The following is a 22,952-nucleotide window of genomic DNA, read 5'->3' as shown; positions in this document are numbered from 1 at the left end:
TGGATAGGAGAGGATGTGTATGGCCTGTACAGTGGGGATGTGATTGGATAGGAGAGGATGTGTGTGGTCTGTACAGTGGGGATGTGATTGGATAGGAGAGGATATGTGTGACCTGTACAGTGGGGATGTGATTGGATAGGACAGAGGATATGTGTGGCCTGTACAGTGGGGATGTGATTGGATAGGACAGAGGATATGTGTGGCCTGTACAGGGGGGATGTGATTGGATAGGAGAGGATGTGTGTGGCCTGTACAGTGGGGATGTGATTGGATAGGAGAGGATGTGTGTGGTCTGTACAGTGGGGATGTGATTGGATAGGAGAGGATATGTGTGGCCTGTACAGTGGGGATGTGATTGGATAGGACAGAGGATATGTGTGGTCTGTACAGTGGGGATGTGATTGGATAGGAGAGGATATGTGTGGTCTGTACAGGGGGGATGTGATTGGATAGGAGAGGATGTGTGTGGCCTGTACAGTGGGGATGTGATTGGATAGGAGAGGGTATGTGTGGTCTGTACAGTGGGGATGTGATTGGACAGAGGATATGTGTGGACTGTACAGTGGGGATGTGATTGGATAGGACAGGGGATATGTGTGGTCTGTACAGTGGGGATGTGATTGGATAGGACAGGGGATATGTGTGGTCTGTACAGTGGGGATGTGATTGGATAGGACTGAGGATATGTGTGGTCTGTACAGTGGGGATGTGATTGGATAGGACTGAGGATATGTGTGGTCTGTACAGTGGGGATGTGATTGGATAGGACTGAGGATATGTGTGGTCTGTACAGTGGGGATGTGATTGGATAGGAGTGGATATGTGTGGATTGTACAGTGGGGTTGTGATTGGATAGGAGAGGATATGTGTGGTCTGTACAGTGGGGATGTGATTGGATAGGACAGAGGATATGTGTGGTCTGTACATTGGGGATGTGATTGGATAGGACAGAGGATATGTGTGGACTGTACAGTGGGGATATGATTGGATAGGAGAGGATATGTGTGGACTGTACAGTTGGGATGTGATTGGATAGGAAGGGGATATGTGTGGTCTGTACAGTGGGGATGTGATTGGATAGGACAGAGGATATGTGTGGTCTGTACAGTGGGGATGTGATTGGATAGGACAGAGGATATGTGTGGTCTGTACAGTGGGAATGTGATTGGATAGGACTGAGGATATGTGTGGACTGTACAGTGGGGATGTGATTGGATAGGAGAGGATGTGTGTGGCCTGTACAGTGGGGATGTGATTGGATAGGAGAGGATGTGTGTGGTCTGTACAGTGGGGATGTGATTGGATAGGAGAGGATATGTGTGACCTGTACAGTGGGGATGTGATTGGATAGGACAGAGGATATGTGTGGCCTGTACAGTGGGGATGTGATTGGATAGGACAGAGGATATGTGTGGCCTGTACAGTGGGGATGTGATTGGATAGGAGAGGATATGTGTGGCCTGTACAGTGCGGATGTGATTGGATAGTAGAGGATATGTGTGGCCTGTACAGGGGGGATGTGATTGGATAGGAGAGGATGTGTGTGGCCTGTACAGTGGGGATGTGATTGGATAGGAGAGGATGTGTGTGGTCTGTACAGTGGGGATGTGATTGGATAGGAGAGGATATGTGTGGCCTGTACAGTGGGGATGTGATTGGATAGGACAGAGGATATGTGTGGTCTGTACAGTGGGGATGTGATTGGATAGGAGAGGATATGTGTGGTCTGTACAGTGTGGATGTGATTGGATAGGACAGAGGATATGTGTGGACTGTACAGTGGGGATGTGATTGGATAGGAGAGAGGATATGTGTGGTCTGTACAGTGGGGATGTGATTGGATAGGAGAGGATATGTGTGGTCTGTACAGTGGGGATGTGATTGGATAGGAGAGGATATGTGTGGTCTGTACAGTGGGGATGTGATTGGATAGGACAGAGGATATGTGTGTACTGTACAGTGGGGATGTGATTGGATAGGACAGAGGATATGTGTGGTCTGTACAGTGGGGATGTGATTGGATAGGACAGAGGATATGTGTGGTCTGTACAGCGGGGATGTGATTGGATAGGACAGAGGATATGTGTGGTCTGTACAGCGGGGATGTGATTGGATAGGACAGAGGATATGTGTGGCCTGTACAGTGGGGATGTGATTGGATAGGACAGAGGATATGTGTGGTCTGTACAGTGGGGATGTGATTGTATAGGAGAGGATATGTGTGGTCTGTACAGTGGGGATGTGATTGGATAGGAGAGGATATGTGTGGACTGTACAGTTGGGATGTGATTGGATAGGACAGGGGATAAGTGTGGTCTGTACAGTGGGGATGTGATTGGATAGGACAGAGGATATGTGTGGTCTGTACAGTGGGGATGTGATTGGATAGGGGAGGATATGTGTGGTCTGTACAGTGGGGATGTGATTGGATAGGAGAGGATATGTGTGGTCTGTACAGTGGGGATGTGATTGGATAGGAGAGGATGTGTGTGGCCTGTACAGTGGGGATGTGATTGGATAGGAGAGGATATGTGTGGACTGTACAGTGGGGATGTGATTGGATAGGACAGAGGATATGTGTGGCCTGTACAGTGGGGATGTGATTGGATAGGAGAGGATATGTGTGGGCTGTACAGTGGGGATGTGATTGGATAGGACAGAGGATATGTGTGGTGTGTACAGTGGGGATGTGATTGGATAGGAGAGGATATGTGTGGCCTGTACAGTGGGGATGTGATTGGATAGGACAGAGGATATGTGTGGCCTGTACAGAGGGGATGTGATTGGATAGGACAGAGGATATGTGTGGCCTGTACAGTGGGGATGTGATTGGATAGGACTGAGGATATGTGTGGTCTGTACAGTGGGGATGTGATTGGATAGGAGAGGATATGTGTGGTCTGTACAGTGGGGATGTGATTGGATAGATGAGGATATGTGTGGTCTGTACAGTGGGGATGTGATTGGATAGGAGAGGATGTGTGTGGCCTGTACAGTGGGGATGTGATTGGATAGGAGAGGATATGTGTGGTCTGTACAGTGGGGATGTGATTGGACAGGACAGAGGATATGTGCGGTCTGTACAGTGGGGATGTGATTGGATAGGAGAGGATATGTGTGGACTGTACAGTGGGGATGTGATTGGATAGGAGAGGATGTGTGTGGTCTGTACAGTGGGGATGTGATTGGATAGGAGAGGATACGTGTGGTCAGTACAGTGGGGATGTGATTGGATAGGACAGAGGATGTGTGTGGTCTGTACAGTGGGGATGTGATTGGATAGGACAGAGGATATGTGTGGTCTGTACAGTGGGGATGTGATTGGATAGGAGAGGATATGTGTGGCCTGTACAGTGGGGATGTGATTGGATAGGAGAGGATATGTGTGGTCTGTACAGTGGGGATGTGATTGGATAGGAGAGGATATGTGTGGTCAGTACAGTGGGGATGTGATTGGATAGGAGAGGATATGTGTGGTCTGTACAGTGGGGATGTGATTGGATAGGAGAGGATATGTGCGGTCTGTACAGTGGGGATGTGATTGGATAGGAGAGGATGTGTGTGGCCTGTACAGTGGGGATGTGATTGGATAGGAGAGGGTATGTGTGGCCTGTACAGTGGGGATGTGATTAGATTGGAACGGTATATGAAGGTTAAGTGGCTGGTTCTGCAATTTGATAAGCTGCTTGAAGAGGTGCGTTTTCAGGGAACGCTTGAAGTTTTGGAGACTGGAGGAGAGTCTTATTGTGCCTGGGAAAGCATTTTGTAAATATGCTTAAAAATTGCTTTGAATAATGCGTTTCAAAAACCTGTATTAAACCATGACTTTTGTGCTGCTGATTCGGCAACGACCACAGAAATATAAGCGAAAAAAAAACAAAAAACGAATTTCTTCTAACTAAATGCAACTTCCCCCCAAGTTCTAAAGTTTATCTCCCCACGGAGACGCATTAAGGGCTGTTCCGCTTAATGGCGATGTGAGAAGGACTGATCCGCTTGCAGAGATACTGGCCAATGAAGTGGGAAAATCCAATTAAAATGCCAGTCATTCACCTTTCTAGCAAACCTGGGCAGCTTATCTTGTGCTACGCTTCAGGTGGCAGACGTTATGCAATAGGAATTTCAGCCTACGCCGCCTCCCGCGCTGCTCAGCCGCGCCCCAGACAAAGCCAGTGCCATGTAGCAGCAATTTACCTCTTGTTAGGCTTCGCTGGGTGGTTTTCTTTCTTCCCCCCCCCCTGTAAGTTCGCTAAACCCCGCGCTTCATGTCTGTTCCAGTATTTGACTATGTACATGCCATTAGTCATTTTAATAGAAGCGGATATAATTTTATTTACACTGGAGACTCTTTAAATGAACGGCCTTGACATTTGGTAAATGCGTTCGTTTAACTAATACGTTGTAGCTATTAGGCAAAGTAAATGGAGAGTTAATAAAAAGATGCATTTGTAGCCGGGAATATTCTCTGTGCGGCTCGGAGCCTGTGGAAGCTCAGTGAAGCTGACATGGGGGATGGGGGGGGGGTGCTCGCTAACCTTTAAATAAATACCCTTGGAAAAAAAAATATGAAAAAGATAAAACGCAAAGTGTAAAGTCAGTGATATTTACATAGCAGCCAGTAACAGATAAACGCAACACTTCGCCAAGGCAGAATCAGGACGTACCCATACACATACTTGGCACTAATAATCTTATTGGTTTTAAAATAATAATATTAAAATTAAAATAGTTAATTATGTCCATGACTGGCCACAAGTTACTTAAATAGTAACTCAGTCAAAATGATTTCAAAATGTGTGCTAAACCATGGTTATACTTAAAGCCTGGACTGTTTGGGAACCACTGTACTAGTGCAGTGCTTTAGGCACCAGGTGAGCCTTTACAGAACATTCTGTATAGCAGGGGAAGGTACGGGGGAGACCAGGCTATTGGGGGCAGGTAGCGGCACAGGATGTGTTGGGGAGACCAGGCTATTGGGGGCAGGTAGCGGCACAGGAGGTGTTGGGGAGACCAGGCTATTAGGGGCAGGTAGCGGCACAGGAGGTGGCAGGGAGACCAGGCTATCGGGAGCAGGTAGCGGCACAGGAGGTGGCAGGGAGACCAGGCTATCGGGGACAGGTAGCGGCACAGGAGGTGTCGGGGAGACCAGGCTATCGGGGGCAGGTAGCGGCACAGGAGGTGGCAGGGAGACCAGGCTATCAGGGGCAGGTAGCGGCACAGGAGGTGACGGGGAGATCAGGCTACCAGTGGCAGGTAGCGGCACAGGTGGTGTTGGGGAGATCAGGCTATCGGGGGCAGGTAGCGGCACAGGAGGTGTTGGGGAGATCAGGCTATCGGGGGCAGGTAGCGGCACAGGAGGTGTCGGGGAGACCAGGCTATCGGGAGCAGGTAGCGGCACAGGAGGTGTCGGGGAGATCAGGCTATCGGGGGCAGGGAGACTAGGCTATCGGGGGGCAGGTAGCGGCACAGGAGGTGTCGGGGAGACCAGGCTATCGGGGGGCAGGTAGCGGCACAGGAGGTGTCGGGGAGACCAGGCTATCGGGAGCAGGTAGCGGCACAGGAGGTGTCGGGGAGACCAGGCTATCGGGGGCAGGTAGCGGCACAGGAGGTGGCAGGGAGACCAGGCTATTGGGGGCAGGTAGCGGGGCACAGGAGGTGTCAGGTAGACCAGGCTATCGGGGGCAGGTAGCGGCACAGGAGGTGTCGGGGAGACCAGGCTATCGGGGGCAGGTAGCGGCACAGGAGGTGGCAGGGAGACCAGGCTATCGGGGGCAGGTAGCGGCACAGGAGGTGTCGGGGAGACCAGGCTATCAGGGGCAGGTAGCGGCACAGGAGGTGGCAGGGAGACTAGGCTATCGGGCAGGTAGCATCACAGGAGGTGGCAGGGAGACCAGGCTATCGGGGGCAGGTAGCGTCACAGGAGGTGGCAGGGAGACCAGGCTATCGGGGCAGGTAGCGTCACAGGAGGTGGCAGGGAGACCAGGCTATCGAGGCAGGTAGCGGGGCACTGGAGATGGCAGGGAGACCAGGCTATTGGGGGCAGGTAGCAGCACAGTTGGCGGCAGGGAGACTAGGCTATCGGGGCAGGTAGCATCACAGGAGGTGGCAGGGAGACCAGGGTATCGGGGGCAGGAAGCAGCACAGGTGGCGGCAGGGAGACTAGGCTATCAGGGCAGGTAGCGGCACAGGAGGTGTCTGGGAGATCAGGCTATTGGGGCAGGTAGCGGCACAGGAGGTGTCGTGGAGATCAGGCTACAAGTGGCAGGTAGCGGCACAGGAGGTGATATGGAGATCAGGCTACCAGAGGCAGGAAGACTTGTGGGTCAAGCCAATATTCTCCAACTGTAGCTATTGCACTTCACGCCTTAGTGATGTTGAAACTTCCTAGTGATCCGATCAGCCGAAGACCCTGAAACGTCCCCTCCACGGCGTGCGTCTCCCATAACCTGCATTGCTCCACTTCCCACGCAGAGACACCTGCAGCACGAGAAGAATTCGGCCATTAAAGCCGCTTCCACTGCTCTCAATTACATTATGGATCCAGAGAAAAGGAGGACGCGAGATCGCCGGCACAAGAGCTCTCAGCACCTCCAGGTCGCTGCATAACGAGCTGTTAAGTGCAATCTGTAAATACTGCTCTTTAATAAAGCCGATTCTTGGTGCCAATTAGCATGCGTGACTGCCAACAATAATAAGCAATTAGCTCGACCACTGAAGTTCATATTCATTTGTCTACGAGGTAATGGAGTATCTCACCCATGCACAAGGCCCAAACGCTTCCAAGAGTGCGGAGAAATCGGAGGGCTCCTATTGGTCTGTTAAATGTCAACATGATGGAGTAAAAGGCGGAATGAATCTTCAGCTCACGTTCGGGATAATTGTCATTTTTCTTCCTACAAGATCTGTTTGTGCGGATACAAATCCCATACAGCACAATGAGAATACATCCAAAAGATCTAAAAAGGCCTCGCGATGTAATAGGTACAACGGTCACCACCAGTGATCGCACAATGCTACTAGAGGGAGGGAAGGCCCTGGAGATCTGCGTGCGCGGAAATGGTGAAATAAAACGAGGTATTGATCTCGATTCCAGGCCGGTTTGTAAGAGGAAAACAAACGACGACAATCTAGTCTTTGGCGTGCCAGTAGATCCCAGCCAATGACGTCACACCCTCTCTGATCTCATGCTATAACCCACTCATACATTGGGCTTTTTGTCTCTGAGGGTCAATTCTCGTACCCAACAGATAAGATCTTGGCTGAAACAGTTAAACCCCAGGGAGATTGTATGTATGCTAATGATCGGTCATCACATAACTCTCCCCCGCAACTCTGACAATCTCGCCAGCATCTTCTACCAAACAAACGTCCCTCTATATTCACTACGAGCTGGTGTTTCTGCCACGTCAGGGCACTATGGGGGAAAATGACTCTCCCAAAGTCATTAGAATACTCAGACACGAACATCGTGCACCTTTGGAACAATCAATCCTATTGGCTGGAATCAGGGAAGATGTTGCAGAACCTCTTCCCCGGAAACGGATAGGAAGGTGAATCTACCCAGCGCTGCTGACTGCAAGCAAAGAGTGCAAATTACAGACTATTCGGAGTGGTTCACGTAAAAGTCTCCATCGATAGATTGTGGTGGTTTGTCTATCACCCACTTTACCCAGCTCATCCAGCCCATTAATGGGCACAGAAATCACAGCGTGGCCAGCCAACACCAAATCGAAAAACCAGCTCCCCAGCCGCAACTGCAATGATCTGGAGAAAGGAAGCACATTATTTTATTTGTCGCAGCTCAGTCCGCAGACAAACTATAAGAGATGCGGATAAGACCGCAAACGTATCCCATCAAACTGGCCAAAAATGATTTCACTGAAACAATTCATGCCAGGCTAGGAAGGAAACGCGGTGAATCCTCTAGCGCATCCAGGAAAAGTATGGCCTGAAACTTCGTAAACAGCCAGAGATGATTTAGAAATGGAATATGCATTACACCCGTACACAGATCTGCATTTTAAATTCGAGAATTTTTTTTTTTCTCGTTCCAATTCCCTCTCCGGGTTACACTTTAATATGTCAAGGTAGGACGGTCTCTGCGGAGCCCCGTGCTGCAGCCTGCAGTTCCCCCTCCAGCGAGACATGCAACAGCCGACATTCAAAAGCTATTAAATATAAATTTGCAGCACGCAAAAGACATAGTTTAAAAAAAATATACACACGTCGACACAGCCACATTGACGAAATATTTAATTAAGCTGCTTGCAAAAAAGAAATTCATTTCCACATCCTCGCAAACATCTCTTCCCTCGTTTCGGAGTGAAAAGCCTTTAGTTTTACCTACAAACATGTTAATTGGCGTGCTCTTTATGCAAATTTATGCAGTTTGATTTCAGCGACTGATATTAATTTAAAGGCTGCGCCGAGCCGTCACTCTCTGGTGAGTTTGGAAGGTGTGTGAGTGAGGGCTGATCGGCTGAACTCTTTAGGCTGAGGGTAAAAACTGCAGGAGCCAAGGAGTTTACTGTAGTCCTGGAGTGCATCCTCCTGGGGAAAGGTCAAATTTCCGTGACTCCCAAGCAGAGAGGCAGGAACGACCTTTACGTAATGTTCATTCTAGCACCCTGCACCTGTCACAACCTGTACAGTTATGCGCTCTGCTTTGGTGCTACCACACACTGGTCTGTATCCCAGCGCTGGGTTACAGGACACAATGTGCTAGAAGGCACCAGAGCAGACATCGACACCCTGGGCAGGAAAGAAACTGCACAGGTGGTGAAAGGTTTAAATCAATGGAACGTCACTTATCGGTGTTATTTTATATATATATATATATATATATATATATATATATATATATATATATATATGTATATTATTATCACCGATACTTGGTGTCGCTGTAAGTGCTCAATAGAACTTTATCCTGGACAATAGCAGACTCCTTGAATGTTTCCGGTATATCTGTGAATTTTATGACATTCTCTTCTGAACACAAGCTATTTGTACCCGGTATATAACATTTCGCGGGTGAGCGACTCCGAGCATCCGATAACCATAACTAATCCTAATGACGACTATAATTTACCATCGGTCAGTGCATAAACCAACACTCCTCCACGATGGACAGTGAGGTTCGATGTGCTGCGTTCGCACGAATAACGAGATTGCGGCGTTCCCCAGGCCGTGCTATGTTAGGACAGAAAAGGCCAATAAGAAACTTTAATCAAAGCCTGGAGCACGGGCGATAGGCGGCACTGCATATAAGGAGTTAACAAGGCAGAAGGGCCCTTCGCAGCATCCCAGGGGCCCTACACTGCCAGAGATGGATACAGTAGCAGCCTTGGTTAAAAGGAAGCTAGAATGTCGCGTCTGTTTTACATAAGCAGTATAGGTTCTATCAAACGTTCCGCTACAAAACAGCCTGCTGACTCCGGCAAGACAGATACGCCTGCAGCTAGCATTCCCTTCACAAGGCTCATCCAAAGGCAGCCGGAGCGAGAGGAGACTCCATTAGCAAATCTCATATAAAGGAGCCAGTGAAAGGAGAAGGACACAAAGAACGTAGATGTTTATACTGTAGCAGCTGTACTCAGGAGGCTCTACCGGAGCTCCCACAGTGCCCTCTACTCTAAACACCATCCAGGCACGTTCCATTACACCATAAATGGGCACTGAGCTCGCTGTGCCTGCCGGCCACAGGGTGCGTGGAAAAGCACATCCTATGGAAAAGGCCGGTGTGTCCTCGTTAGAACGACATCAATGGTTGGAATGTTCCCCGAAGCAAAAACATAAGAGGCTTCGGTTCTCTGCCATTCCATGCCAGCGTCCATTAGAAACCTGTTCTGAGAACACGGCTCAGCCAATGTTATCCTTACGGTGCAGCTATTGCGGAGGCCGGGTGTCACATCAGCTTTCCAAACGGTTTAAAAGTAGATCTAAGTATTGTGGTGTGAAGATAGCAAATAATGTTTTCTATTCATTTTTGCTGCTAGGGGGTCACTATTTTCTTGTATTAATCCATCCAAACCGTGCGCACACATCAGACAATATCTTCAATGATATGCACGATAATGACCACCATTAATGATATTTTCATGCATATTGTCTAATCTGTAGGCACTATACCAGGCGTTTCCAAACTGTGGCCCTCCAGCTGTTGTGAAACTACACACCCCAGCATGCCTTGCTATAGTTTATGCATTCCCTAATAGTAAAGCTGTGGCAAGGCATGATGGGACTTGTAGTTTCACAACAGCTGGAGGGCTAGAGTTTGGCCATGCCTGCTCTATACTATATGCGCTCCTGTGGGTCGTTAGTGATGTCCTCCGTCGTATATGTAAATGCAGCTTAATTTCATCGGTATCCTTGGTTAGATGTAGATCATTCAAGTGTATAACATGGACGTCATCACAGCACCTCCCTGGACATTCACAACCTCCATTTTGTCTGCACTGGTAAAGCAAACGATATATCGTTATCATTAGTCGTATGTAAATATTGTTAAGTGTGTACGCACTATGGGGGGGCATTCAATCTTGGGCAATTTTTTCATCAGTCTTCTGTTTTTTTTTGTTGTTGTTGGGGGGGGGGGGGGTAAAGTTGTCTTTCCCTATTTAATCCCAGTGCTGAAAACCAAGTGGATCAGAAAAATTACCGCAAATTCACGTCTTTTGGCGAATACACACCCATTTACACCCCTTTTTTGCCCATTCTGATTTGCCACCCCAAAAAATTGACATGACATCGGCGAAAATGGACTCAAAAACTGACAAAAATGCTGGCGATTGAATACTAATTGGCGAATTATTGCCGATTTTTCACCTAATCTGGAAATTCAGCAGGGAATGAATGCCCCCTTATATGGTGGTTTCTTCATCGAGCTTTTGGAAAATACTTTACATCGTTTGTGAAGGTGGCCTGATCAGGAAAATAAAAACACAAGGTACATGTGTATTATCACGGCGCCCATCGCATCGCATACCACTAATTAAAGGTATGCGATGGCACCTGATTTCGGTGCAGAGTTGATTTTAGTGTGGTGAGCGCAGCGAGCCACCGAGGGGAAGCGGATTACATGTGAAGTAATCCGCGGCCGCTCACCATACTGTCTAAAACCCCTGTGGATAGTGGAGGTATGAAAAGGCTGGAGGACGCGTACCACCGCCCCTCACAGGCTCGATGCGCTCGCCACGCTTCGGGTGGCCGTTGATAGTGGGGGTGGCATTAACAATGGGGGTGCATTTAACATAGAAATCACCCATCAGGGTGCCTGTAGAATTAAAAATCAGGTCCAATCGCATCGCATGTGATCGCATGCAAACGGATTGCATGCGATGCGACCAAAACTATGTTGTACGATGGAAATCTTGGGCGCCCTGATAATACACAAGTACCAAACACAATGAAATAAATTGCAGCCAGTAAGATTACTGCATCGGACTGAGGCAGATGGGCAGCAGGAAGTAAATCAATAACGAGCATGACATCACAACATAACCACGGGGCTAAACACTTACGACTGGTGGACGCTGCAGTTGTAGAACACAAAGTCCACGCTGGCAAACTTCTTCCAGGTCTCTTTGGACTTCAGGTAAAGTTTAACGACTCTCTTGTCCCCTGGAAGACAAACGTCACCAATCACATGCATTGTACATTACAGACAACTTCCGTTCTCGGCCAGGGTATATTAGGTCTACAGCTAAAAGGCAGTCAACAGGGTCAAAAGTTCGTATTTCGTAGTTTAGTGTACCGCTGCGCTCACCATGCTTCCAGCACTGTTATAATCTAACACTAGGTAGTGGTGACATCACCAAGGCTTTGATGATGTCATTGGGTCCTAGCAAAATGACCGTATGCATTCACACGTCTACTAACAATATAAAGTCAGTGGTTCCATGTGCAATGGAGACGTTCACGTATTAAGTCTTCTACGGCGTTTTTACACTGCCAATAAATGTCTCAAGCGTCAATGTTTTCATGCCCCCTCTGCCATGGTGGCATCCCGCGCCCCATTGCACTCTCTGCCGTGTATTTATCCGCACCGCGTACTATAGCATAATGGTTACACTGGAAGGATTCACAATCGGAGGGGCGATATGTACGGAGAAACAGAACAGGCTTCTGTTCTCCAAACAAAAAATGTCTCTTTAAAACAGAACTAAAGGAGAGAGTATAAGGCTGAGTAGGCGTTTTCTGCTGGACTGGGGTCTTTTGTTGTGCAACTGAAGCTGCTATTTATGAATTTGGCATTAGGGCAGCGAGCAGATCGGCCCCTCCCATCTCTGGCCCGAGAGGCGCTGACGCCTGCGGTTACTCGGGCTGCGTCATGTATGGAATCTGACCCTTATACGAGGGTCGGGCTATGTACTGCAATGGCTACGTTCACACATACACTGGGCGGCTGTTGGCACTTGCAATGTGCAGAAGTATATGAGAATGCGCCATCGTTTCTACCTAGGTGCTCAGTAAATAGCGCACAAGGTAAAGGTATTCATTTGTAGGTCGATCTAAGGATCACCTATCCCTTCTATACTAATAAGTGCACCCCCTTTTACTCCACTCCGGTCACAGAAGGAGGGGCTTATGTTGGGACTATTGCCCAGGATGTGGCGGAACCACTGAACCAGTATGTGATGTCACTAGTTCCTATGACACACATCTCATAGGTAGTTGCTAAATTGTAGTGGGCTAAAGGACCTCCCACGCCCAGGGGGAGGAGCAAGGCCGGGGGCTTGCTCCTTCACTATCCACGCCACCACTGGTTGCCTTTAGTAACCAGGTGGCGAGGGTCCGTTTGGGTCCCCTTGTTCCTACCTTACTCTCCTCTCTACGCCCCCCTCTCCTCCCCTGTCACATCACTAGGTCCCATAGCCCAGTGGTTCTCAACCTCGGTCATCAAGGACCCCCAACAGTGCACGTTTTCCAGGTTTTTCTGCTAGAGGTCATGTGACTGCGGTGTTGCTCAGTGTGCGCGATAACGGCAGCGCGCTCACCCTGGCCTCGTGTGATGGGGATCACGTCCCTGGCAGAGGGAGAACTGCAGTAGATCTTCCCTTCCTCGATGTGTCCTTCCATCTCTGTGAAATCCTCAAACGAGCAGTTCACCCCGGCAGAGAGGTCAGGGACGTTCCAGGCTTGTAAAACCATCTGCAAAGCATACAAACAAGCCTCAATATAAAGCAACAGAAGGAGAGAGATAAAACACCAGCCCATCAAAAAGTGGGGCAAAGGCGGCAATAAAACCCGCTCCATCTGTACAGAAAACAGCTTTAGGTCATTATTTCACTCACCAGGACCTCGGACATGGTGACGGAGATGTTTTTGGGGTGCACGGTCAGTTGGACGCACTGCCGCTGATCGGTGGTGAAACGGTGAAGCTCGTCCGCTCGCTCACATTTGTCTTTCCGAGAACACCTGCAATATATATATAGATGAGTTATGTTCCTACCTCATACAGATACAGTCCTCAGGCACTCCGAAAACAAAGCGTAAGCTCATTGGGGCAGCAACTGTAGAGTGCTGTGTAATATGTGTGTGCTAAACAAGTAAGGATTAATAAGTAAAATAAAAGTACAGGCTCGTGTGTATAATGATGGAGAGCTTTGGCCTAATTGCTGCTGCGGACAGGTGACAGCGCGCGGGGTGACTCGGTAGGAGCCCTGACAGCGCAGGAGACACCAAGCGTCTCAGACTGACAGCCCTCCTGCCCAATCCGACGAGATCCTCTCACACTGCGGCTGGGACGTCCGTTCCCTGCCAGACTGGACACATGAAGTGCTGCTGGCTGGCACGACGGGCGAGCTTCATACCTTAGAGGATTATCATCTCCGCAGCTGCCAAACCTGTCCGGCCGTCACTCACAGGAGTTAAACGCTCAGCGGCTGAACGTGTCGGATGTGTCGCTGTAACGAGCCACTTCGCGCGGCGTAACATGGAATAGGAAACCTCATTGTGCCCGAGTCGCTGCAGAAGACGCTGTACACAGATTTCAGGTGTGCCCCTCTTTTTGCTAAACTGCCAGCACGCATACTGTAGTTTACCCATCGCCCCTTCTCCCTTTAAGACGGTAACAGAACCGGTCTCTGGAGAGATCACACAAGGTAACGTGCGCTGCCCAACAATACGCTGATAGGACGGCTAACCATATAAATAGCAATGAGCGGTTCTAACAATACAACAGTAATTAATAATACAATGACCATAATAGGAACAATAACTTGTGACAGAAATGGCTGGAAGCCTGGACGGCTGCGACGCAGAACTTCCTGCCAGGTGGCGGAGGGTGCCCAGGATGCCATGTTTAGGATTTAAAGCTCTTTATTCCAGGAAACGCTCCGCAAGCCATGCGCGCCTGGCAGGGTCACTGAAGAACAAAACTCGTCACCCGACTCCTAACCTGCGAGTGTATTGACACGGTGTCAATTGTCTCATCATCCGCGGCCAGTGACAGCAGAGACGCTGCTGATTTAGGACAATCAGATCCCGCAGGAGAGAGGGTGAGGCATGTCTACAAGTCCACACACTGACACCGGAATACAAAGCCGGCCCCTCCAAAGGGAAACCGCAGTGGTGAGCGCAAAGGACCCACCGGCGCTGGACTACTACTCCCAGCAGGCACTGCCAGCCTGCTCGTAATGTCAGGAACGTTGAGGTTTAAATAAAAATAACCCAAAAAGTAGAACAAATTGACCACTGAAGACGTAGTAATTAGAAGTGACAATGGTGCCCAGGCGTATCGTGCGACCTTACTGTAAGTGCGCTCAGTCTGTTGGAAGATGAAAGCTGTAACCCCGTCTTCCCTACACCTGGCCTGATTACTGTGCCTCGCTCTGAAAGTCTACAGGGGGGGGGAGGGGGCGCGGAAACCAGCTATGGACGCTCAGGGGGGAATAGACCTGAGCTATAAAAAGCATAAGACTGAAAGGGGCTGTCACAGGCAGCAGGCAGAAGGCCCCATGGGGTCTCCAGCAGGAGAAGGCATACTTACGTGTTGTGGAGAACACACCATCCGCAGTGGGGGTCCCGGGAGCCCAGACAGGTGTCACAGCTCTGGTACTGCTCGCAGCTCTCCACTGGCACACGGGTGACCTGAGAGACAGAGATGTCAGCCAGACACAGAGAGAAATGTCCTACACATCGCACCACACAGGGAGAAATGTTCTACACATCGCACCACACAGAGAGAAACGTCCTACACATCGCACCACACAGGGAGAAAGGTCCTACACATCACACCACACAGAGAGAAAGGTCCTACACATCGCACCACACAGGGAGAAACGTCCTACACATCGCACGGTACTTATGTAGTAACTGGGCTGCCGATTTCTAAATCGGGTCGGATCGGGAGATCGCATCGCATCGCATGCGACCATGCGATTCGATGCGATGCGATGCGATGCGATGACCCGATTTTTCCATAGGAATCAATGTTAAAATGGACTGAGTCCATTTTAACATGGAATTCAATGGGAAAAATGGGTCCTTTTCATACCCCTACTATCCAAGTGGGCATGGAGTTGGATATAAACCTGTGGCGAGCGTAGCGAGCCACCGAGCCCGAAGCGTGGCGAGCGAAGCGAGCCCCGCGAGGGGACGAATACCGTCCCCTCGCGGGGCTCGCTTCGCTCGCCACGCTTCGGGCTCGGTGGCTCGCTACGCTCGCCACAGGTTTATATCCAACTCCATGCCCACTTGGATAGTAGGGGTATGAAAAGGACCCATTTTTCCATAGGAATCATTTTAACATTGATTCCTATGGAAAAATCGGGTCATCGCATCCGATATCGCATCCGATATCGGATGCGATGCGATATCGCATCGCATCGCATCTGATTGTATGCCTTAACTTAAGGCATACAATCAAAAAATCGGCAGCCCAGATACTACATAAGTACCCATCGCACCACACAGGAAGAAACGTCCTACACATCGCACCACACAGGGAGAAATGTTCTACACATCGCACCACACGGGGAGAAATGTCCTACACATCGCACCGAACAGAGAGAGAAACGTCCTACACATCGCACCACACAGGGAGAAACGTCCTACACATCGCACCACACAGGGAGAAACGTCCTACACATCGCACCACACAGGGAGAAACGTCCTACACATCGCACCACACAGGGAGAAACGTCCTACACATCGCACCACACAGGGAGAAACGTTCTACACATCGCGCCACACAGAGAGAAACGTCCTACACATCGCACCACACAGGGAGAAACGTCTTACACATCGCACCACACAGAGAGAAACGTCCTACACATAGCACCACACAGAGAGAAACGTTATACACATCGCACCACACAGAGAGAAACGTTATACACATCGCACCACACAGAGAGAAATGTCCTACACATCGCACCACACAGAGAAAGGTCCTACACATCACACCACACAGAGAGAAACGTTCTACACATCGCACCACACAGAGAGAAACGTTCTACACATCGCACCACACAGAGAGAAACGCCCTACACATCGCATCAGAGAGAAATGTCCGACACATCGCATCAGAGAGAAATGTCCTACACATCACACCACACAGAGAAATGTCCTACACATCGCACCACACAGAGAAATGTCCTACACATCGCATCAGAGAGAAATGTCCTACACATCGCACCACACAGAGAGAAATGTCCTACACATCGCATCAGAGAGAAATGTCCTGTACGTCATCCTCGCAGAGCTCGCCCAGCTACACTTCGCACCACACAGCGAAATGTCCTGTACATCATCCACACAGAGATCGCTGCTCTACACATCGCACCACACAGAGAGAAATGTCCCGTACATCATCCTCACAGAGATCGCTGCTCTAGACATAGCACCACACACAGAGATGAGTAACCCATTAGTACTGAGTAACCCAGTGATGTCACCAACCCCAGGCCGCGTCACCACAGGTCAGCATAGCACAGCCATTAGTACTGAGTAACCCAGTGATGTCACCAACCCCAAGCCGCATCACCACAGGGCAGCATAGCACAGCCATTAGTACTGAGTAACCCAGTGATGTCACCAACCCCAGGCCGCATCACCACAGGGCAGCATAGCACAGCCATTAGTATTGAGTAACCCAGTGATGTCACCAACCCCATGCCATGTCAACACAGGTCAGCATAGCACAGCCACTAGTACTGAGTAACCCAGTGATGTCACCAACCCAAGGCCGTGTCACCACAGGTCAGCATAGAACAGACATTAGTACTGAGTAACCCAGTGATGTCACCAACTCCAGGCCGCGTCACCACAGGTCAGCATAGCACAGCCATTAGTACTGAGTAACCCAGTGATGTCACCAACCCCAAGCCGCATCACCACAGGGCAGCATAGCACAGCCATTAGTACTGAGTAACCCAGTGATGTCACAAACCCCAGGCCGCATCACCACAGGGCAGCATAGCACAGCCATTAGTATTGAGTAACCCAGTGATGTCACCAACCCCATGCCATGTCAACACAGGTCAGCATAGCACAGCCACTAGTACTGAGTAACCCAGTGATGTCACCAACCCAAGGCCGTGTCACCACAGGTCAGCATAGAACAGACATTAGTACTGAGTAACCCAGTGATGTCACCAACCCCAGGCCGCATCACCACAGGTCAGCATAGCACAGCCACTAGTACTGAGTAACCCAGTGATGTCACCAACCCCAAGCTGCATCACCACAGGGCAGCATAGCACAGCCATTAGTACTGAGTAACCCAGTGATGTCACCAACCCCAGGCCGCATCACCACAGGGCAGCATAGCACAGCCATTAGTATTGAGTAACCCAGTGATGTCACCAACCCCATGCCATGTCAACACAGGTCAGCATAGCACAGCCACTAGTACTGAGTAACCCAGTGATGTCACCAACCCAAGGCCGTGTCACCACAGGTCAGCATAGAACAGACATTAGTACTGAGTAACCCAGTGATGTCACCAACCCCAGGCCGCATCACCACAGGTCAGCATAGCACAGCCACTAGTACTGAGTAACCCAGTGATGTCACCAACCCAAGGCCGCATCACCACAGGTCAGCATAGCACAGCCACTAGTACTGAGTAACCCAGTGATGTCACCAACCCCAGGCCGCATCACAACAGGTCAGCATAGCACAGCCATTACTACTGAGTAACCCAGTGATGTCACCAACCCCAGGCCGTGTCAACACAGGTCAGCATAGCACAGCCATTAGTACTGAGTAACCCAGTGATGTCACCAACTTTTTTTATCCATGATACCTGCAAGGCACAGAGCTACATAAACTGAGGGTGAATCATAAATAATAGATCATTATATGTTTGCAGAAGTTCTTAGGGAAAGGGGGGTGGTGGGGAGTCATTCTACCATCTGGCCACCGGAGGCAGTATCCCATTAGAGATATTGGGGGAGATTTATCATAGCTTGGTTATAAAGTACCAACCAACTTGTCATATTATAGGTTGTGCAAACTGGGAGCCGATTGGTTGCTACTTTAGCTCTCTAAGCTTTGATAAATCTCCCCCATTAAGAAGACAAAATATATTTGTGTCCTTCATTTTGCCGCACATTTCCCTGTTGAAATGTATTCCCAATTCTAAACCAACAATGTCCCACACTAGGGATACCATAGTTTGGTATCTATTCAACTAGATATGTACCAACATCTGAGGTGATAACGTGCGTCCCATGCAAAAAAAAACAGCAAATAAGAATGTAAGCTCTTGGGCCAAAGAACGTCCACTTCTGCCTGTTAATGCCCCTATTTTCTGCCTGTTGCCTGATAGAAGGCTGTAACTTCTGTATATACAGTATGAGCAGCACGGCCTAGACAACTGCTTATAAAACGATATATTTTGGCCTATAAGTCATGCGTCAGGCTGTTCGCCTCCAGCCCAATCTCTTGAGTCACCGATCAGGGACAATGCTGTGGAGCCAAATCCAGGACAATGAATGCTGTTAGGCTACGAAGGAGATTGCGCTAAATGGCTGAGTGCCACCGACGGCACTGTACACGCCATGTGCCCCTGTAATCAATGACCACCCGTGTAAGCAGATCTTCACCCTTGCGCTTCTCTCTCGGCTGCAGAAAAAGCTTTCCCAGCCCTAAATATTCCTATCTAATGTACCAGAGAGGGGCTCATTAAACCCTTAATTCTCCACCACAGAGCAACATGTGCCGAACAGCCTGATAATAGCTGCAGCAGGCATAGCAAATGGGAGAGGGCCGAGAGCAGGGGGATCGCGGAGTGGACCTGGGAAGAGGGCTATTTATCCAATGCATCCGGCGTGGGAGAGCCGCCGGGCGAAATCTCCCCACGTAGATGGGCTCGGCGAGACGGAATCAATCATTTTGCACTGTTAGATTACATATACGCAGAGGTTAAAGGGTTATTACTTACAGGCAATGAATAAAGGCTAATTCAATTTCTGAAGCATACGTATATATTTATTAACTGGGTTCCACTAAACGCAATGAGGACATGGCCCAATGAGGTCATGTAAACCTGGCTGGTGTCTTCAGAGCAGAACGTGGCCCGCCTCCTGCGTTTGCATATCTAGCGCACGGAGAATGGCACCAATTAATCAAGGAGGAGCGGGTTACACATACCCCATGGTCGTGCAGGCAGAATTCCTTTTATGTGATTGATTTAAGGAAGAAGAAAAAAATCACTTCCAGGCGGTGATAAAAAAAAACCTAAATCCTCTCTGCAAACATTGCACAGGAACGGACGGCACCACACAGGGAAACCATTAGGCACAACTTATGAATATGCCATTGTTTCTAACACCAGATCATTTCCATATACTTCGTGGGGTTTTTTTTTTTTTTTTGAGGGTTGCATTTTCATTTTGAAGGTTTAGTTTTGCAATTTGTGATGTTTTCCTGTTCAGGCAGCAATTACCACAGTTTTGTGCCGCAAATTTAAAACAGACGGCGCAAAACAAAAATGCATTACCCCCCTCCGTCCAGCGTAGCCTAACCCGTCTTACATAGAACCTGGGGCTCTAGGGTTGCAAAGACAGAGCCTGGTGGTCCTGGCCCCAGCTTGAGGGACATGCTGGGGCTTGTGGTGCCACAGCAACATCCAAAGGACCCATCGAAGTAGGTAAAATCATGGGGGAAACTCTGCATCGCTTTTTAGTTGACAAAGTTCCTTGTGGGTTAAAGAAAAATAAGAGCAGAAGTCTTCTCACAACCTGGATTATGAAGCTGCAAATAAGTCTCATTCAGAGGCTGGGAGAACAAGGAGACACTTAGGGAAAACACTGCGCCGATCACAGATCCAGCTCCCCACTCAGCGGTGATCAGGAACACACGCTGATTACATTTGCATGGAGACTAGGCTCGTTTCAGCAGAGAGGCAGCGTCGTCGCAGGCGTATACCCCAACCACAACTTCTGAGGCCATATTTACTGATCAAACCTTGTAACAGACGCTTCTGTCCAAATGGGCAAGGTAGACCACTAAAGGTCAAGTGGTTCTTTCTCCACGTTCCAAGAGCAAGCGCTTCAGTTATGTTGACTTAGACGGTTTCTCCTCAAATGTGGCCAAGGCTTGACCTCTTCTGAGAGCCAGATGGAGAAACACGGTTCCACCGTTCCCAGGCTGACCGGCCGTACAAGGACCCATCTCTCCCTTTATTCCTGACCATCGCCAGGTTCCACGACTCAAACGTGCTCAGAGGGCAGTACGAACAGTGAGGTCATAAGTTCAATACCCACCATGGCTCTAACAGTGTAGAGTTTGTATATTCTCTCTGTGCCTTTGTGTGTTTGATCCCACAATCCAAAAATATACTGGTGGGATAATTAGCTCCTGACAAAAAATAAACCCTAGTATGTAAGCGTGCGTGTACAAGTGTTTAGGGCGGACTACATGGGCCAAATGGTTCTTATCCACCGTCACATTCTAGGTCATGTGTAACCAGTCCTGAAGAATCCATATACACAGCAGCGTGCAGCAGGCACCGGACGTCGGCCACTGATAATACTATATACGGGTAGGCCGGTATAGCTCACATACTATGTCATCAGTCTTTAGGCCAACAGCAAAATGACACTGACACAAGGTCGACACAAGCAAGCGTCAACATGGCTCTTTCATTTAATTTGTTTGTGTGAATGTCAAAACCTGAGCACCTAATCCCCGTGGACCCCCAATTAGCGTACCGCTTCCCTCGCCATGCTTCGGGTCCAGGTGCCCCGCTCTTACCGCGGTGTTTGCCGTTCCCCATTGGAGTTAACGTGGTTGGTAACTAATGAAAAAGCTTTTTTTTAAATCGTGAAAAACTCATGTTGATCTTTTCACGTGTCCATCATGAGCATGTCAACCTTTTGCTTGTGCCAATCTTTTGTCAATGTTGACCTAGACACGTCTGTCAGACACCTGGATACCTAATCGGAAAGGGAGGGGGGGGGGGGGGTGTAAGTTCATCCCCAGCACCATGAGAGATACGGGGTTAAGCACAATAGAAGACGAGCAGATGGGCTGGCGACATTCTCCAAACCTTTGCACAGGAAGCTCCTATATACAACAGCACGCGTGCGGTTGCTATGGTTACTGCCCAATTTTTGCAGAAGGTTAGCAAATGACTCCCACAGACGCAGCAGGTTACTGCTGCAGCAGAACAGAAACCAATGACAGCGAGGGGTCACAAGTCTGGGGAAGTCCCGGAACTTTCTTCTGTTCTCAGACCTAGAATTCCCCGAGTTACACAGCATCATGTGCAGCGACCCCCCCCCCCCCCCCCCATCCCTCAGTGAGTGCCGTATATTAGCAGAGGAAATCCCCCGACACACCGCACATCTGTCCGCTGTACGGCTGGGTCAGCCCTGGGGCAGAGGGAGAGGTAAGGAGAGCGCTGGAGAAAGTGCACAAACAGCTATATAAAGGCCTCGCAAAGGACAGAGCGCAGCAGAAACTGAGAAAGCGCACGTGCGACAAAACCGCGTAAGAAACAGCGCACGCCAAAGTGCAAGAGATAAAGCATGTACAAGGTCGGTAGAGAGGGCGAGGGGGAGAGAGGGCGAGAGGGCGAGAGGGCGAGCGGCCAGAAAGGTGTATTTACTAAGATGGGGATTCTATTAATGATGGGATGTTACCCATAGCAACTAATAAGATCCTACTTATTTATTTAGCACCTTCTAGAAAATAATATAATCTGATTGATTGCTATGGGCAACATCCAAAAGATATAACCAGCACACACAGACGCAGGACATGCTCCAGCAGATAGAGACCAGCACACACAGACGCAGGACAGGCTCCAGCAGATAGAGACCAGCACACACAGACGCAGGACAGGCTCCAGCAGATACAGAGACCAGCACACACAGACGCAGGACAGGCTCCAGCAGATAGAGACCAGCACACACAGACGCAGGACATGCTCCAGCAGATATACAGAGACCAGCACACACAGACGCAGGACTTGCTCCAGCAGATACAGAGACCAGCACACAGACGCAGGACAAGCTCCAGCAGATATACAGAGACCAGCACACACAGACGCAGGACATGCTCCAGCAGATAGAGACCAGCACACACAGACGCAGGACAGGCTCCAGCAGATAGAGACCAGCACACACAGACGCAGGACAGGCTCCAGCAGATACAGAGACCAGCACACACAGACACAGGACATGCTCCAGCAGATATACCGAGACCAGCACACACAGACGCAGGACAGGCTCCAGCAGATATACAGAGACCAGCACACACAGACGCAGGACTTGCTCCAGCAGATACAGAGACCAGCACACAGACGCAGGACAAGCTCCAGCAGATATACAGAGACCAGCACACACAGACGCAGGACATGCTCCAGCAGATAGAGACCAGCACACACAGACGCAGGACAGGCTCCAGCAGATAGAGACCAGCACACACAGACGCAGGACAGGCTCCAGCAGATACAGAGACCAGCACACACAGACACAGGACATGCTCCAGCAGATATA

The 22,952-nt window shown here is 49.5% G+C and overlaps 1 protein-coding gene across 3 annotated transcripts in view; it reads right to left on the bottom strand.

The window, feature by feature from the left end:
* PLXNA1 (plexin A1) overlaps positions 1-22,952 on the bottom strand; it is a 223,188-nt gene that overhangs the window by 76,877 nt on the left and 123,359 nt on the right. For all 3 annotated transcript variants that reach the window (XM_083155655.1, XM_083155654.1, XM_083155656.1), the window contains exons 5-8: positions 14,993-15,093; positions 13,296-13,419; positions 12,999-13,152; positions 11,523-11,622 (exon numbers count right to left, since the gene is read on the bottom strand). In XM_083155655.1, the coding sequence (XP_083011781.1) occupies positions 11,523-11,622; positions 12,999-13,152; positions 13,296-13,419; positions 14,993-15,093 (479 nt within the window). The remainder of the gene's footprint in view (positions 1-11,522; positions 11,623-12,998; positions 13,153-13,295; positions 13,420-14,992; positions 15,094-22,952) is intronic.

This window comes from Crinia signifera, chromosome 8, assembly GCF_055691185.1.
Source record: "Crinia signifera chromosome 8, ASM5569118v1, whole genome shotgun sequence".
NCBI lineage: Eukaryota > Metazoa > Chordata > Amphibia > Anura > Myobatrachidae > Crinia > Crinia signifera.
This window is presented reverse-complemented; position numbering and strand designations above follow the sequence as displayed.